The sequence below is a fragment of the Ailuropoda melanoleuca genome, chromosome 10 (genome assembly GCF_002007445.2).
Source record: "Ailuropoda melanoleuca isolate Jingjing chromosome 10, ASM200744v2, whole genome shotgun sequence".
NCBI lineage: Eukaryota > Metazoa > Chordata > Mammalia > Carnivora > Ursidae > Ailuropoda > Ailuropoda melanoleuca.
Genome location: NC_048227.1, coordinates 9,657,610 through 9,675,160, shown reverse-complemented (window position 1 = coordinate 9,675,160; position 17,551 = coordinate 9,657,610). Strand labels below are relative to the sequence as shown.

Below are 17,551 nucleotides of genomic sequence, written 5' to 3'. Positions count from 1 at the left end.
CCTGCTCAGCGAGGAGCCTGCTTCTCCTTCTCCCTCTGCCTGCTGCTCCGCCTGCTTGTGCTCTGTCTCTGTCAAATAAGTAAATAAAATCTTTAAAAAAAAGAAAAGAAAAGAAAAGAAAAGAGTCCTACAGAGCAGCCTAAAGGGCCTGGGTTAGCACTCACGTTTCTGCTGGGAGAGTCCCCACATCCCCACTCACACTGCGGTCCCCGTTTATCCATTTATTGGGGTCTTAGGGCAGAGGTTCATTCCTGCTGCGTGACCAGGCCCCCAGACCTACTACATCAGAATCTTGGGGTGCCCCCCTCAGCCTCAGCATTTGTGTCAAACCCTCTAGGTGATTCTATGCAGCCAGGCTTGAGAACCTTGACCGCTGCTTCCTGAGACTGACTGCATTTGTCCTGCTCCCAGCTCATACCCATGTTGCTGTCCCACACCTGATGGAGCAAGACTTTAGATAGGACAGTTCTTACTTCGGGGGCACCTTGCTGGTTCAGTCGACAGAACGTGTGACTCTTGATCTCAGGGCTGTGAGTTCAAACCCCGTGGTGGGCGTAGAGGTGACTTACAAATAAAACCTGAGGGGTGCCTGGGTGGCTCCGTCGGTCGGTTAAGCATCTGACTCTTGATTTCAGCTCGGGTCACGATCTCAGGGTCCTAAGATTGAGCCCCGTGTCGGACTCTGTGCTGGATTCTCTCTCTCCTTCTTGCTCTGCCCCTCCCTGCTTGTGTCCTCGAAATAAATAAGTAATCTTGAAAAAAAAGACATTGGATTACATTTTTTTTTCCGTGACTCTTTTTTTTTTTTTAAAGATTTTATTTATTTATTTGACAGAGATAGAGACAGCCAGCGAGAGACGGAANACACAAGCAGGGGGAGTGGGAGAGGAAGAAGCAGGCTCATAGCAGAGGAGCCTGATGTGGGGGCTCGATCCCATAACGCCGGGATCACGCCCTGAGCCGAAGGCAGACGCTTAACCGCTGTGCCACCCAGGCGCCCTGTGACTGTTTTTTGTATGGAGACTTTTCCCGGTCAGTATCCATAAACAACCTTCATTTTTCATTTTTTAGTGACCATGTAGTGTGAATAGAGCACAATTTACTTCCCCCTTCCACCGACGGATGGACTTCTCTATCATTTCCTGCCTTCCCTGCTCTAAACGGCTGCAGTGAGTATCATCATACATAGGTCTTTGTGCATGTGTGTAAGCATTTCTGTAAGACAAGTTTCCAGAAACAAATTCTGGGTCCAAGAATGTATACTTCTAAAGCATTGCTAGAGGGGCGCCTGGGTGGCTCAGTCAGTTGAGCGTCTGACTCTTGATTTTGGCTCAGGTCACGATCTCAGGGTCGTGGGACTGAGCCCCACGTCGGGCTCTGCACTCAGTGAGGAATCTGCTGGAGATTCTCTCTCCCTCTCTCTCTGCCCCTCCCCCTGCTTGCACGAGAAATAAATAAATAAATCTTTAAAAATAAATAAATAAATAAAGCATTGCCAGCAGCTGACCAACTGTTCTCCCAAAGAGCTTTACAATTTGCACAGAACAGAAAAACAGGCAAACAGATAAGTCACAGAAGAGAAATATAAAAGGTCAATGCATATATTAAAATGTGCTTATCAAGAAAGTGAAAATTATGAAGGCAATATAATACTGTGTGTTAACTAACTGGAATTAGAATAAAAACTTGGGGCACCCAGGTGGCTCAGTCGGTTAAGCATCTGCCTTCAGCTCAGGTCACGATCTCAGGGTCCTGGGATTGAGCCCCATGTCTGGCTCCCTGCTCAGTAGGGAGCCTGCTGCTCCCTCTGCCTCTGTCCTCCCCTCGCTCATGCTCCCTGTCTGTCAAATAAATAAATACGGTCTTTAAAATAAAATAAAATAAAAATAAAATAAAGTGAAAATTAAAGCAGTAATGATTCATACGTACATGTTATATGTTACACACGCTGTCTGTTACAGCTAATGTGCATATGTGTATATAGATTTGCACACCACATTGACAACCAAACAGAAATACGCACTCTTGGGGAGCCTGGCCGGCTCAGTCGGTGCAGTGTGCAATTCTTGATCTCCGGGTTGTGAGTTCGAGCCCCACGATGGGCGTAGAGATGACTTAAAATAATACAAAATCTTAAAAAATAGAAATCGGCACTCCTATCTTGCACCAGCCACTGATGGAGGGATAACTAGACAGAACTGAACGAGCTTGGTGCTCTGGTCCCCTGTCCCTCAGCAGATTAAACAGCAGCCACAGAAAGGCCGGGGCGGACACGCTGACTGAGAACAGGAAGAAGGGCCAGCTTGGATGAATAAACAACCGGAAAAAAATTAGAAGTAAGGAATCCAAACAGCCTAGCGGTCCAGGCTCCATAGTGTGGGGCAAACAGCCCACCAGGGCTGCTCGTAGCCTGGGGATCAAGCCCACAACGCAACACACAGACCCCATGGCCCCAAAGCGCTGGGAAAAATTCTGTACCTTTTTATCCCCCCAAGAAGGCAAGGAAGTGTGTGAAGCAGTTTTCAAAGTTTCCCAATTGTTAAAATTTAACAACGTAGTTAAAACGAAAAACTTTGCATACGGAAGGCACTTAACTGGAACGTGTACTTCCCTAGAACAGCCTGTCCTCTGAGAGGGTTATGAAAGCACTGCTACTCCGAATTTGCTTATAGCAGGGCAGGCTCTCCTTGAAACCAGCAGCCTTACGCACCCTAAAACACCACCTTGGGAGGAAAAGTCAAGGTCTTTTAAAAGACGCATCTCAGGGTCAGGTGTAGATATCTGTCCACGCCCCTCAAAGTCCAGGGGGTCAGACTGGAGCTTTCCTGGTGAGGGGTGGAAACAATTAAAAATCATGAGTCCTCTCTGGACACGTTTGCTCAGGTGGGGTGGATTTAAGCCTGAGCTGGGCTTCCTTGGAAGCCCTAGCTCACGGGGCATCTCCCTGTGGGGCCTAGGCCACTCCGTCAGGTCTCCAGGTGTCGCCTGTAACTTGGGGGACACCTGTCCACCTGCCAGGATGCTCGGACCATGAAGCTCCTGTCAAACTCGCTTTGCCTCACCCCCTGTGGTCAGAACAGTGCTCACACGGGCTGGTCCCTTGCGGACTTTCCATGCAAGAGTCGCGTCCCAGCTCCACGGTGAGGATTGTCATTGTCAAAGGGGCTGCCTTCACTGGGATGCCTGTGGAGAGAGGCCCAGCCGGGGGTTACCCCGTGATCTCGTTAACCAGAATGACAGGAGCAAGTCACACACTTAGAGGCACACACCAGACTTGGGGGGCTGGGGGGAGCCTCCAGGAGAGGCAGGGACAGGCACAGAGGGAGGGCCTTTCAGGTGGTAGGTGCGCCTCCTCTGTGGCCTCCTCTGTGGACAGAGTGACCTTAACAAAGGCCCCCAGGAAGCTCCTGGAGAGGCCAAGATGTTCTCAGAGGGGCAGACGTGGGAGCAGCTGCTCAGACGCAGTGAGGAACACTGGCTCTGGGCCAGACCACCAGGCTGGATCCCGGCTCCATGTCCCACTCACCAAAAGACCGGGGGTTGGGAGGCTTGGGGGGCTCAGTCGGTTAAGCATGTGCCTCCAGCTCAGTTCATGATCCCAGGGTCCTGGGATCGAGTCCCGCACTGGGCTCCTTGCTCAGCGGGGTGTCCGCTTCTCCCTCTGCTTGCCACTCTCCCTGCTTGTGCTCTCTCTGACAAATAAATAAATAAAATCTAAAAAAAAAAAAAAAAAAAAAAAAAAAAAGACCGGGGGTACCAGTTTCCACATCTGTAATGACAACGATGTCCTTTACCCAAGCCAACTGCTAGTTACTATCGCTGAACCTCAGTGGGGCCTGAAGACTCACTGTGGGGACAGCAGGCAGAGAGGCAGCCGTCCGAGCTGGAAGGAGCAGGCCCAAGGTGGAGAGCTGGGATGCTTGACTGGCCATTTGTGGCCCAGCCTCACAGAATCTCAGTGGCCCGGGGTTTTCTCATCTGTAATAATAATAGTACTTGACCACGGAGTAGCACTTTATTTTTTATTCTTCTTTTAAAGATTTTTTATTTATTTGAGAGAGAAAGAAAGAGCACGGGCGGGAAGAGGGGCAGAGGCAGAGGGACAAACAGGCCCCCTACTAAGCATGGAGCCTGACAGACACGGGGCTTGATCCCAGGACCCCGAGATCTTGACCTGAGCCGAAGGCAGACGCTTAACTGACTGAGCCACCCAGAGGTCCCCCCATGTATTTATTTATATTATTATTTATTATTTTTATTTTTTTAACTAATCTCTACGCCCAACATGGGGCTTGAACCTACGACCCTGAGATCAAAAGTCACATGCTCTTCTGACTGAGCCAGCCAGGCGCCCTTTGATGATACTTTTAAAGGTCATTTTAGATACGGTATAATGAAAATCTCTTAAACATTTTAAACTACATTTATAAATTTAATGTTTGATTTCCATTAAGTATCTCAGTTTTGACAAACCTTCTAAGTTCTTAAATATATCTCATAAATCTATTAAACCTAGGATATGTCCAATCTCCAGTTCCCTTAAATATTCTAATACTATTTATAAGTTTAGTAAGATTTTAACCTAAAATCACAAGTTTAACTTAATTCAATTTTACATTTTACTTTATTTTTAAAGATTTTATTTATTTACTGGGGGGGGGGAGAGCACAAGAGCACGCATGGTGGGTGGGGAGGAGCAGAGGGAGAGGGCCAGGCAGACTCCATGATGAGCAGGGAGCCTGACTCAGGGCTCCATCCCATGACCCTAAGGTCTGGACCTGAGCTAAAACCAAGAGTCAGGCGATTAACCAACTGAGCCACCCAGGTACCCCTCAACTTTACATTTTAAATTAGAATCATAAAGTTTCCTTGGTATGCCAAGTTCCCTTTAGCATTTCAAATCCTTAAAATACCAAATATGCAATGATCATACATGAGTGGTACAGAAAAATACTATTGTAAACTTTTGACTTACTTCATCATTCTGTATTCCTGAAACTCCCTGGGATTATTCATTTATTCAAAAAATATTTATCAGTGACACCTGAAACTAAAGGAACATTGTGCATCAACTATACTCACACACACAAAAAAAGGAAAACTTATTCTTATTGCCAGAAATTATCTATCTATCTGTCTATCTCAGAGTCTGCTAAATGCTTGGTACTGTTCAGGCACTGACAACAGCAGTGACTAAGATGGAGAAAATCCTCGCCATCATGAAATATACTCTAATGGGGGACACAATACACAACACATATTTAATATGTATTTATCGACTGGAGTTATATGTTACAGAAGAAAGAGGAAAGGGTAGGGAAAGGGACCGGTGGGAGGAAGGGAACAGGGAAGCCTCAATGAATAGATAATACGGAGAAGAGACAAGAATGAGGCAAGGGAACAAGCCATGTGGACATCTGAGGAAAGAACATTCTAGGCCAAGGGAATAGCAAGTACAAAGGTCCTGAGGTAGGGATGTGCTAGGCCCTTCTCATTTAGAGCAAGGAAGCCCTTGTGCCTAGAATAGTGTAAGAGGGCAAGGGTAGTAGAAAGGGAGGTCAGGGAGATGGCCTTGTGGAGGTAAAACATATGGGGCCCTGTAGGGTTTGGGTTTTTCCCTCTACCTTGACCCTGAACATTCTGGAGGATTTATCTGGAGACCTTCTCCAGAAGGTTATTTTAATGACCCTTATTAAATTGAAGATGCTCTTGCTTGGGACCCAGCAATTCCATTTCTATCTATGCTAGAGAAATGATATCAGAAACACAATGGAGGGGCACGTGGGTGGCTTAGTCTGTTAAGTGTCTGAGTCTTGATTTCTGCTCAGGTCATGATCTCAGGGTTGTGAGACTGAGCTCCGTGCTGGACGTGGAGCCTGCTTAAGATTCCCTCTCTCCCTTTCCGTCTGCCCCTTCCTACCCCAGCCTGCTTGCATGCACTCTCTAAAAAGAAAAAAAGAAAAAGTACGAAAGCATCTAAAACATACAGGCTCGAGGCTCAGATCACATAGTGTAGATCCGGACACCCCCTGCTCGCCAAGAGACCTTGGGGACAAAGCTTGACCTCTCTACCCTGGGTTCATCTTCTGTAAAGTGGGGGTAGAAGAGAGAAAAGGAAAGAATGGGGTAGAGCCCGCTAGCAGTATCCATATGTTTTCTTTTTAAAAAAGAGGCAAAATTTTAACATCTGTCTTGGTGGATGATACATGAATGTTGATATTATTTTCAGTATGTTTCATATGTTTTATAATTTTATTTATTTTATTATTATTTTTTAAAGATTTTATTTTATTTATTCGACAGAGATAGAGACAGCCAGCGAGAGAGGGAACACAAGCAGGGGGAGTGGGAGAGGAAGAAGCAGGCTCCCAGCAGAAGAGCCTGATGTGGGGCTTGATCCCAGAACGCCGGGATCACACCCTGAGCCGAAGGCAGACACTTAACTGCTGTGCCACCCAGGCGCCCCTATAATTTTAGACATTAAAAGATCACAAAACAAAACAAACCCTCGACACACACTTTTCTTTTTTTCATTGACTTTTTAGTTTTAATTCCAATGTAGTGAACATACAGTGTTCTAGTAGTTTCAGGTGTACAATATTGATTCAACAATTCTGTACATTACTCAGTCCTCATCATGATAAGCGACTCACGCTTTTCTCTACAAGAACCCTTGCCTCCCTCCACGCCACTTACCACGTGGCAACCAGAGACCCGAAACATAAACTGGGCCTTGTTGGGGGGCCTCTGTGGCTCAGTTGGTTGAGCACTTGACTCTTGGTTTCTGCTCAGGTCATGATTTCAGGGTCCTGGGATGGAGCCCCATGTAGGGCTCTGAGCTCAGCGGGGAGCCTGCATCTCTCTCCCTCTCCCTCTGCCCCTCCCCCTGCTCACACTCTCTTTCTCTCTCTAAAATAAATAAATCTTTAAACAGAACAAAAACTGGGCCTTGTTGTTTTCACTTAACCTCTCTTATCCTGCACAGTCTGGCCTCTGCAGGCCTCCTTCGTCTCCGATCCTGATTCACGCTCACCCGGAATCCTCCAGCCACTGCGTACTCGTCATGTCCATCAGGCCTTGTCAGGCTCCAGGGATGCAGTGGTGACCAGGATGGAGGGAGCGCCTGTTTTCATAGAGCTGCCATTCTAGGGAGGAAACAAACAATAAACAAGGCAATAAATCCAGATAATTTTGAGTAAGCACAATACAGAAAGAAACGGGGTCTTGGAAAAGAGAGAGACAGCAATGGAAGACAGGGAGGGCGTTGGGCGGCACCTTCCAGGCAAAGCCAACAGGCACCCAGCTCTCAGATTCAGGTTCAGATCTTGGGTCAAATGCCCCCTCCCCAGCAAAGCCCTTCCTGACCTCTCAGGTGGGGTGGTGCCCTTTCTAACACTTAACCACGATTATAATTCAATAAACATATGATTGGCTGCTTGGTGTCTGTATCACTTCCTACAATTTAAGCTCCTTGAGGGCAAAAGCTCGCCCTGTCCACGCATGCGTATCACAGTGGCTGCAGGCACTCAGTATTTGTTAAAGACAGAAACCCAGAGTCAGGCTAAATGATTTCTACCAGATTCCAAATTCCACAAATGTAATCAGAGCAATTCCCGAGGACAGGTGTAACCCAAATAACGAATCCTTATACTGTAGGTATGTTTTAGGATATATGCTTTCTCACTACATAACGAGCCTTTTAATATTGAAAATGCTAATGAGAACGTTAGGAAAATTCTAAGGGTGACGGAACACTGCAGCGTCTGAGAGCAAATAATTATTTCAGTGTAGTATCACACTTAAAAAAAATGGCTACAATTCATCAAGAAACCCACTGAAGGGGCGCCTGGGTGGCACAGCGGTTAAGCGTCTGCCTTCGGCTCAGGGCGTGATCCCGGCGTTATGGGATCGAGCCACATCAGGCTCCTCCACTATGAGCCTGCTTCTTCCTCTCCCACTCCCCCTGCTTGTGTCCCCTCTCTCGCTGGCTGTCTCTATCTCTGTCAAATAAATAAATAAAATCTTTAAAAAAAAAAAAAGAAAAAAGAAACCCCCTGGAAAACAACCCATGAATTTTTAAAAATTCAGTGTAAGCAGGGTAAACCACATCAAGTAGGTTCAATATTCCAGGTCAGTGGAGGCTACCGGTGGGTGGAAAGCCGGTATCTCTGGTAGTCCCGGTCCTCAGAGGCCACCCCATTTTCAACTCCACAACCTGCACTGTCACTTGGGAAATGGGCTACACTCTAGTGGTAGAAGTCAAGGTGTCATTCTAACCAAGGTTTGTTGCCTGTCCCATCGGATAATTTGATGGGAATGCTCTGGCTTTTGGTAAAAGACTTTTTTTTTTTTTTAAGAGAGGGAGAGAGAGCAGGGAGAGGGGCAGAGGGGGAGAATGTTAAGCAGTTTCCATGGCCAGCATGGAACATGACATCGAACTCAATCTCACGACCCTGAGATCATGACCTGACTGAAATCAAGAGTCAGAGGCTTAACCAAATTAGCCATCCAGGCGCTCCAAGGATTTTTTTTTTCTTAAGATTTATTTACTTATTTGACAGAGACAGAGAGAGAACAAGCAGGGGAAGCAGCAGCCAGAGGGACAGGGAGAAACAGACTCCCCGCTGAACAGGAAGCCCAATGTGGGGCTCGATCCCAGGACCCCGGGATTATAACCTGTAAGCCAAACGCAGATTCTTAACCAACTAAGCCACCCAGGGGCCCCAAGGATTTTGTTTTCTGTTTTCCCTCCTTTCCATGTCCTTCCTATTTTATAGAACTAATTGCCCTTGTGAGGTGAGAGTCAGGGGGCTTAGTTTAGGTGCAGATTCAATTTCTGGGGATTTTGCAGATTTGTTAGGAGAGAAGAGGAGGAATTCACTCTGGCTTGTCCTTGACCTTTCCTTTGGTTTGTTCCTTGACCTGTGGTTTCCCCAACACCCCCCCCCCCCCGAATGTGGCTGCTGTGTGGTTCTACAGGAATGGCTGGAGTTTTTAAGCTCTGAGCTCTGTCTGGGACCAAGTCCAACAAGTCACAGAAGGCTTAGTATAAGAAAGCCCTGTTATGCAGATCTACCCCAAAGGTCACCTCCTTCTCTGATTCTCCTGGCATTTCAAGTGCATCAGTGAATGCAGAGTCCTGGGCGTGCCAACAAACCTCTTGCAAAGTGCGATTTTGGGAAAAGAACCAGGAGAGGGGTAAGAATTAATATACTGTTTTCTGTATCAGCTGTGTATGTGGTGGAAGCAGTGTGTGTGATAGCTGACTCTAAGGAAAATATTACTATTACCACGTGGAAAACATCCCAAGGGAAAACCACGAAAATGAAATTTCGAGAAGAGTTTATGTTTCACGAAAATTTGTATCTTCTCCTCCAGAGAAATAAAGAATCTGTGAACAGGGATTTTCGAAACATGCAAGACAGCTCTCTTAGTTCAAAGGAGAATGGAAGGAGAGTCAACTTCAAGCATTCCCCCACCCCACCCCAGATCATGTAAAAAGGGATAAGAAAAACACTGAGTAACATCCGAACCTGGAGACTTTAGGAATTACCACCAGGAGAACAAATTGCTTCAGAATTTGAGTCATTTGTGGGGTTCCTGCCCAACTGGCAGCAAGTTAAACAGAATGAGAAATCACGTGTTCCCATCCATCTCGCAGAACACAATTGCCAATTGTGCCCACTCCTTCGAGCTCACTAGCCTGGCTGCAGAGCTGCAATGAGTAATTAGCAAACACAAACTCCGCGTCTAGTGCGTACAAGGGAAGGCACCAGGAATCTGGCCACTCAGGTTGGGAAGATGATGCAGGCTTTACACAAGATAAATGAATATATTTTTTTAAAGATTTTATTTATTTATGTGACAGAGAGACAGCCAGCGAGAGAGGGAACACAAGCAGGGGGAGTGGGAGAGGAAGAAGCAGGCTCATAGCAGAGGAGCCTGATGTGGGGCTCGATACCGGAACGCTGGGATCACGCCCTGAGCCGAAGGCAGACGCTTAACGACTGCTACCCAGGCACCCCAGATAAATGAATATTAATAGCAATACTGTCTTCCCCAATAAATTTCCGTAATCGGGGAAAGAAAATTGAAAGGTAAGGATAAAAAAAACTGAACACTATCACTGGCGATAAGAGATTTTGGAACCCATGTTTCCTTGAATGACTAATCCATCACCCGGAAGACGAGGTCTTCAATCTATAACATATAGAGATTCTAACTAGTGATGGAAGGAAAAGAGCCAATGGGATTCTGATCAGTCCTCTGCTGAAAGCAACCCAGTTCCTCACAGCTGACCTAAACTGTTCTGGAAACATGGATCCTCACTGTTCATTAAAGACACTCAAATGGAATATTTACAGCGTGCCTTGTGCTAAGCAATAGGGAAAGAGGTTAACGGGTCCCAATTCTTACCTTCGATTTGGACACGAAAACCAGTTTTTATCCCAAAATTATGATGCATTATGGTAAATGCGATTCGACAGAATTTTATGCGAACTGCTTTGCAGCCTGGGGGGGAATGAATCTTGGCTTCACCACTTTCAGCCTAAATGACACCGGATACACGATTCAGTCATTCTCAAGCCTGTTTCTGCCGATAATCATGAGTATCCGCCTCAGGTCTAGTGCACAGTAAATGACAGTCATTGTTCATTATTTATATTTATTATTCATCATTATTAGGACATTTGGGCTATGCGAGGAAAGATTAGTTCAGTAGGGAAAAAACCCGCCCAAAACAATGCTCAAAGCACTTGTCAATATGGAGTACCTATCTTTCTGGAACGAAACCGAGTCACATCTTACAGAGGGACAGTTGCCTCCCCTGCCCAACCGGAGTAATTCCCACTCTACAGCATCGTGAGAACTTCCTGACCGCAAGCACCAAGTTGCAGAGCGCAGGAACCCACCCCATGGGAATCGACGCTTCCGCTTCCATCCGGACACCTGAGCGATCCGGACAACAGGGCACGGTCAGGTCCCAGATGTCACCGCCCACACGTCAGTCCCTGTCCGAGTCCGCCGTCGGCCCCGCACCTGGGCGGTGGCGGGATGCCCCTACCCCCAGTCCAAGGGCTGCCCGGGCGCCGCTGCAGACCCGCCGCGCCGAGAGAGCCTCCCATACAAATCACACAAAGACGAAAACCGCCGAACGTTCCTTCCTGGAGCGACCTGCCTTCTCGGAAGTCGATGCGGTCAGGTCTCGCCTTCCTCTCGCTGGCCGGCTAAACGCCAGCCCTTCCACGGCCACCGCCGTCCCCCAGCCCCTGGCCCGGCCGGCGCTCTGTGCGCAGGCGCGAAAGGTAGCTAGCCCGCCGCTTCCGCCCGGCGTCCCCCTCCCGTGCTAGGGGCGGGGTCTGCGTGATGGCGTCACAGGCCGGGGCCTCCGGCGCGGGAAGAGGCGGCGGGAGAATGGAGGTATTGGAGAGCGGCGGTGGCGCGGGCGAACGCGGGGTCCAGGACCCTGCCCCCTCCTCCAACAAGGTCCCGGGCAGCGCCGGCCACTACGAGCTGCCGTGGTGAGGGCCCAGACCATGAATGATGGGTGCTTTGGACGTGTGGGTGGGCGAGTTGGTGGGCCGTGTCCCGGAGGAACCTAGGGACGGGAGCTCGTTCTAGGGGGTCCTTAGAGGAGCAGGAGGCCCCGGGGTGGCATCCAGTAGATTAGCATTTGGAGAGGGCGAGGGACGCGCGTCGTTGACCCCACCTGGGCTCAAGAGTGGCCGGTCTGAACTCTCGAAGCGGGACCTTGGTCAGAGCAGTGCTAATTGTGATCATAGCTGCCCCCTGTGGCCACCCACGCAGCGCCTGGCGCTGTGCCTGGGGCTACTCTGATGGCGCGAAGCGTAGGATGCAGGATCAGAACTCGGGGTTGTGTGCAGAAGGCGCATCCTGGGTAGCTGAGAGGAGCTGGTGACATGGAAAGTCACCTGCCGCGGGCACAGCTGTGGTGTGGGCGATCCGCTCCGGCCCCACTCCCTCTGCGCGGGGTGATGGTTTACACTCCGTCCTGCGTGCGTGCTCATCCCTCCAGCCCACCCTTCTTCTGAAAAGATACCTAAATGGAGCGTAGTACAGTTTACTGGAATATCCACAGCAGCGCTGTTCGGTCCCGCAGCCATTAGCCACTTGAGTCCATTGACAGCCCTGGCAATGAAGCTAGTCCCAATTGAGATGGGCTGTAAGTGTACAAAATACACCGGATTTCCAGGATTTAGTGTAAAAAAAAAAAATCTCATTATTAATGATAATCTTTCAAATATATTAGGTTCAATAAATTATTAGTAAAATGAACTTTCACCTATTTTCTTTGTACTTTTTTTTTTAAACATTTTTACTCATTTATTTGACAGAGCATGTGTGCATGAACGGTGTGGGGGGTGCTCAATCCCAGGACCCTGAGGTTATATAACCTGAGCCGAAGGTAGATGCCTAACCGACTGAGCCACCCAGGTGCCCCTCTTTTTACTTTGTAATGTGGCCACTAGCAAGTGTAAAATTACATATGTGGCGTGAGTTACGCGTGACACGACTTTAAATGCTTAGGATATTTCATTATACGAAACACACTCTGCTGTGGTGAGCTTCCATTTGATAGGGAGAGAATAAGGAATAAACCAGTAGATAGGTAGTATATTTGATCATGACAGGTGGCATGGGGTAAATGACTCTGGTGTTCAGGGAAGGCCTTTGATGAGATTATATTCCAGCAAAGTTGGGGACTCAGGGAGTGAGCCAAGTGGCAATGTGTAGAAAGCCTTCAGGCAGGGGGAGCCCCTATGGAGGCCCTGAAGGAGGCGCTTGTTCGCCATGTTCACAGTCTAGTTCAGATGTCAGCACCTGACATTCCTATGCGCTGATTCCACGGCTCTTGGTTTATATAAGCAGTTGAGCATCATAGGAGGATTTACTAAGCTCTCTGTGCTTGCTGATAGGGAAGGCCTTTAGAGCACGAACCATGTCTTGCTCATTTCTGTACCTTCCACTTTCCTCCCGCTAAGATCTGGAACTCCATGTACAGTGCTCGGCACCTTGGGAGGACTGAGTATGAACAAGAAACAAGTACCGCCAAACATGCTCCATCTGCTGGTCTTGGAGGAGAGTTCTTTATTTACTGTAGTATGTGGCAAACAAGCTTCTTTGCACGCAGCTGCGTCTGGAGCGGGACTGTCCCTGTAGGGAGTGCAAGCTGAGGGTAGATCAGGGAGTATAGAAAAGGGCAGAGGGGGGCGCCTGGGTAGCGCTGTCATTAAGCATCTGCCTTCAGCTCAGGGCGTGATCCCGGCGGTCTGGGATCGGGTCCCACATCGGGCTCCTCTGCTGGGAGCCTGTGTCTTCATCTCCCACTCTCCTGCTGTGTTCCCTCTCTCGCTGGCTGTCTCTCTCTCTGTCAAATAAATAACTAAATAAAATCTTTAAAAAAAAAAAAGGGCAGAGGAAGTGCTGATGGTCAAATCATGGCAAACCTATTGCCACTTCTGTTCTCAGAGCTAAAGAATTTGCTCATAGCATTGCTTGCTTATTCATTTAAAAAGAGAGAAGTATTGGGGCGCTTGGGTGGCCCAGTCGATTGAGCGTCTGACTCTTGGTTTTGGCTCAGGTTGTGCTCTTAGGGTCATAGGATGGAGCCCCGCATTGGGCTCTACGCTCAGTGGGGAGTCTGCTTAAAGGTTCTCTCCCTCTGCCCCTCCCCCACTCATATGTTTGCGCACGCATGCCCTCTCTAAAATAAATAAATCTTTAAGAGAGAGAGAGAGAGCAGTATTGATCTGAGTAAGCCACTAGCCCGTCCACTTCCCATAGTCTCATAGGATCACAGGGCAGGCCTGTGGCTTCAGTCTAGCCAGCCCTGCTGTGCACCTGGCACCAGTCTGCAGAAACTGGCAGGTAAGGGATAAGAAGACGGCACGGTGGCACCCGTTGTCTGTCAGATCAGATGATGTCAGTGGCTCATGTACCGAGTTTCTGTTGTGACGGGTAGGCCGTGCTGCTGCCCAGTGTCACAGCGCTCCAGATGGCCCGCTCTGGCCACTCTCCAGCAACAACAGGTGCGTCTCTGCTGTGGCAGGTTTAAAGCCTTCGGTGTGCAATTCTTATGCACTTAACTTTTCAAATGGCACTTGGGTTCCTCCTTTGAATTTCAAACCTACAACATTTACTGTGTTTAAATTGCATGTATATAATTTTCTGACAGAGCTCTCGGGATTGCCCTTTAGGGTTTGCTCCTTGGACAGCGTGCAGATAGTCATGTCACCATCTTTCTGTGCTTTCTTAAAAACAGGGTTGAAAAATACAGGCCGGTAAAGTTGAATGAAATTGTCGGGAATGAAGACACGGTGAGCAGGCTGGAGGTGAGTGAGTTTTTTCTGAGAGATGATCTTAGGTCACGTCATTGTGGTTTGACAAGCTCAAGGGAGGCATTTGGAGGAAGACTGCCCAGATAGTGAGGGGTGGGGCGAGCCACGAATGCAGAAGAATTGAGGGATTGAGGGCCTGTCGGTTTGGAGAAGACTAGAAACCGTGGTGGCTCATTCCACATGTTTGAGGCGCTGGATTATTGACGAGGGGTTCTTTGACCTATGCTTCAAGTGCCGGGATGGCAAACTTTTTCCGTAAAGGCTGGCGGGTAGATATCTTAGCCTTTGCAGACCCTATAATGTCTTTGTCCAATATGCTTAATTTTTTAAACAATCCTTTAAAAACATTAGAATCATTCTCAGCTAGGGGTCTTATAAAAACAGGCCCTAGGGCACCTGGGCTGTCCATTCAGTTGAGCGTCCGACTCTTGGTTTCGGCTCAGGTCATGATATTAGGGTCGTGGGAAGTCTGCTTGGGATTTTCTCCCTCTCCCTCCACCCCTCCCACTTGTGCTCACTCTCTCCCCCTCTTAAATAAATAAATAAATCTTAAAAAAAAAAAATAAACAGGCCTCAGGCTGGATGACCCCCTACTTCCCGCCAACACCCTTCCCCCATGGTTTGCCAACCCCTGCCTAGAGGGGACTGAGTGACAGGGCACAGCCGACACTAGGACAGAAGTCAACAGAGGTGCACGCCGTACGACAAGCTGTGAAATCCTAGCCCTAGAGGTCTTTAGGCGGAATCTAGAAACCCGGCTATTTGAGACATGACGGAGGCAATCTCTGCAGTAATGGGGACTTAGACTCTGACATCGACCAAGGTGTTTGTTTATTTTACAAACGAGTTCATTTTACAAATATTTGCGGGCCAGATATGGTGCGGTGTTAGGAGCTGTTGATATAACGGTGAGCAAAATAGACACGTCCCCTGCCAGTGTGGGATTGGGCCAAAGTTGACAGGTAATGTGATGAGCGCTCTGCCAGAGGCGATAGGGGCATGCTCTGGAAGCACGTGGCGGGGGCCGTTAATGTGCTCACAGTATCTTAGTTCTCAAATGGAAGAAGGGACAGCAAAGCTAAGGAGTGGGAGTTAGCTAGACTTGGCGGGGAAGGCAGCAGGAATAGCATGTGCCAAGGCCCGGAGGTGAGAGGCTTAGCTTGTTGGGGGTTGGGGGGGTGGTGCCATCTGATTGGAATACAGAGTAGAGCTTTCCAGACATTAATGGGTGTATGAATTGCCCAGGAATCTTGTTAAAAATACAGATCCTGATCCGGGGAGTGGGGCCAGAGAGTCTGCGTTTCTTTTCTTTTCTTTTTTTAAGATTTTATTTATTTATTTGACAGAGAGAGACAGCCGGCGAGAGAGGGGACACAAGCAGGTGGAGTGGGAGAGGAAGAAGCAGGCTCCTAGCAGAGGAGCCCGATGTGGGGCTCAATCCCAGGACTCTGGGATCACCCCCTGAGCCCAAGGCAGACGCTTAATGACTGAGCCACCCAGGCGCCCCGAGTCTGCATTTCTGACTCATTTCTGGGGGGATGCTGATGCTGCGGGTCCGTGGAGCCCACTGAGTAACAAGGCTGTACAGTGTGTGTATTGGGGTGTGTGAGGAATGAGCTGGTGAGGTGGGCAGTGTATAAGAGCTGGGGCTCACAGGGCAGGAAGGGGTCATCCAAGGGCTTCGTCAGGTGCAAATGTTTTAATAGATAGGTGTTCTAGAAAGTTGGTTGTGGTTATAGTAGGGAAAATGCATGGGTGTGGGGCAGGATTAGAGGCCAGGAGACCGGTTAATGGCCAGTTAAAAGTCATCCAGGCGGGACGAAGGAAGTCGCGGCAAGTCGCGGCGGAGCTGAAGAGAAGGACACAGAGATAAAGGAGAAGGAACAGCCAAGGGGCGCCTGGGTGGCTCAGTCATTAGGCATCTGCCTTCGGCTCAGGTCATGATCCCGGGGTCCTGGGATGGAGCCCCGCATCAGGCTCCCTGCTCAGCGGGAGGCCTGCTTCTCCCTCTCCCACTCCCCCTGCTGGTGTTCCCTCTCTGGCTGTGTTTCTCTGTCCAGTAAATAAATAAAATCTTAAAAAAAAAAACAAGAAGAAGAAGAAGAAGGAACAGCCAAGCCTCTGTAATTCAGGCGCTGTGTGGGGCAAGGGGAGTAGGGGAGGCCCGGTCAAGGATGACTGTGACCTCCAGGTTCCCGGCGTGGGCAGTAGGGTTGATAGCATTGAGGACCCACTTGAGGGGAAGCATGGGTGGGGCCTTGGGTATGAGGGGGAAATGAAGAATTCGGATGGGAATATACGGAGGTGAGAGTTCCGTGGGGCATTCGCATGGAGAACGCTGTGGCCATGTCACCATATGGGCCTGTGTGGCTGCGGAGGCTTGGCGCCTCGGGTCTGCAGATTAACCAATTCTGACACCCATTTCTTCCTTCAGGTCTTTGCAAGAGAAGGGAACGTGCCCAATATTATCATTGCTGTAAGTACCCGGTCCTGGCCCTGTTGGAGGCCTTGGAGTCTCACTTTCCCTCTAAGAGCTGAAGTGCACAGAGCTGCCTCGTCAGAGAGGCCCACGGCCACCAGAGCCTTCGCCGTTCCTCTTGGCAGAGGGAAGCATTCCATCCCAGTTGGTCAGGAGGCCTGAGGGTGGGTGGCTATGTTGATTCGATGTGTGCTGCGGCTTGGGGAGGAGGTTCGAAGGGGAGCTAAGGCGAGCTCATTCTGTTAGCCTCAAGCCCTTGCGGTCCCCTCCCTAGGGCCCCCCAGGAACGGGCAAGACGACAAGCATCCTGTGTTTGGCGCGTGCCCTGCTGGGCCCAGCATTCAAGGACGCTGTTCTGGAGCTCAATGCCTCCAATGACAGGTACACCTGGAAGTTCAGACTGCGTGAAGGGTGGCGAGTGTTTGAAGTTTGTGTTGTCATAGAAACCGCCTTTTTGCCGTTCTGTGTTGTACTTGGGGTTTGTCTCGCCAGCTCTCTGTTTTCCTTTGATCCTTCCCCGTGAATGAGAACAGGCATCACTTGCCTGTCTGAATGGCATCGTAAGCACCGACTTGCTGGTTTCCTTTTTTTTTTTTAGTGAAAGTTTTTTGTTTGTTTTTTAAGATTTATTTATTTATTTTGGAGAGAGAGAGAAGCTCACATGTGCGTGCAGGAGAGAGGCAGAGGGAGAGAGAATCTTTTTTTTTTTTTT

At 48.8% G+C, this 17,551-nt stretch overlaps 1 protein-coding gene and 1 long non-coding RNA gene across 6 annotated transcripts in view; one reads left to right on the top strand and one right to left on the bottom strand.

Annotated features, from left to right (window-relative positions):
* Positions 1–1,826: 1,826 nt before the first annotated feature.
* LOC117804137 lies at positions 1,827–11,305 on the bottom strand. Of its 4 annotated transcripts, XR_004628386.1 has the most exons (4): positions 10,914–11,305; positions 6,968–7,145; positions 3,849–3,978; positions 1,827–3,183 (listed from the first exon to the last, which is right to left on the bottom strand). It is a non-coding gene; the product is annotated as an uncharacterized LOC117804137 (long non-coding RNA). The 4 variants fall into 4 exon arrangements; XR_004628387.1 differs by lacking the exon at positions 3,849–3,978; XR_004628385.1 differs by lacking the exon at positions 3,849–3,978 and having other exon boundaries at positions 7,034–7,145.
* Positions 11,306–11,363: 58 nt separating this feature from the next.
* RFC2 (replication factor C subunit 2) overlaps positions 11,364–17,551 on the top strand; it is a 27,898-nt gene continuing 21,710 nt past the window's right edge. Inside the window, exons 1-4 of one of the 2 annotated variants that reach the window (XM_034670002.1) lie at positions 11,364–11,522; positions 14,285–14,354; positions 16,795–16,836; positions 17,114–17,220. In XM_034670002.1, coding sequence (XP_034525893.1) covers positions 11,368–11,522; positions 14,285–14,354; positions 16,795–16,836; positions 17,114–17,220 — 374 coding nt within the window. In that variant the 5' untranslated portion in view covers positions 11,364–11,367. Of the gene's footprint in view, positions 11,523–14,284; positions 14,355–16,701; positions 16,739–16,794; positions 16,837–17,113; positions 17,221–17,551 lie in introns of those variants that run through there. The other variant, XM_034670001.1, reaches the window with a different exon arrangement.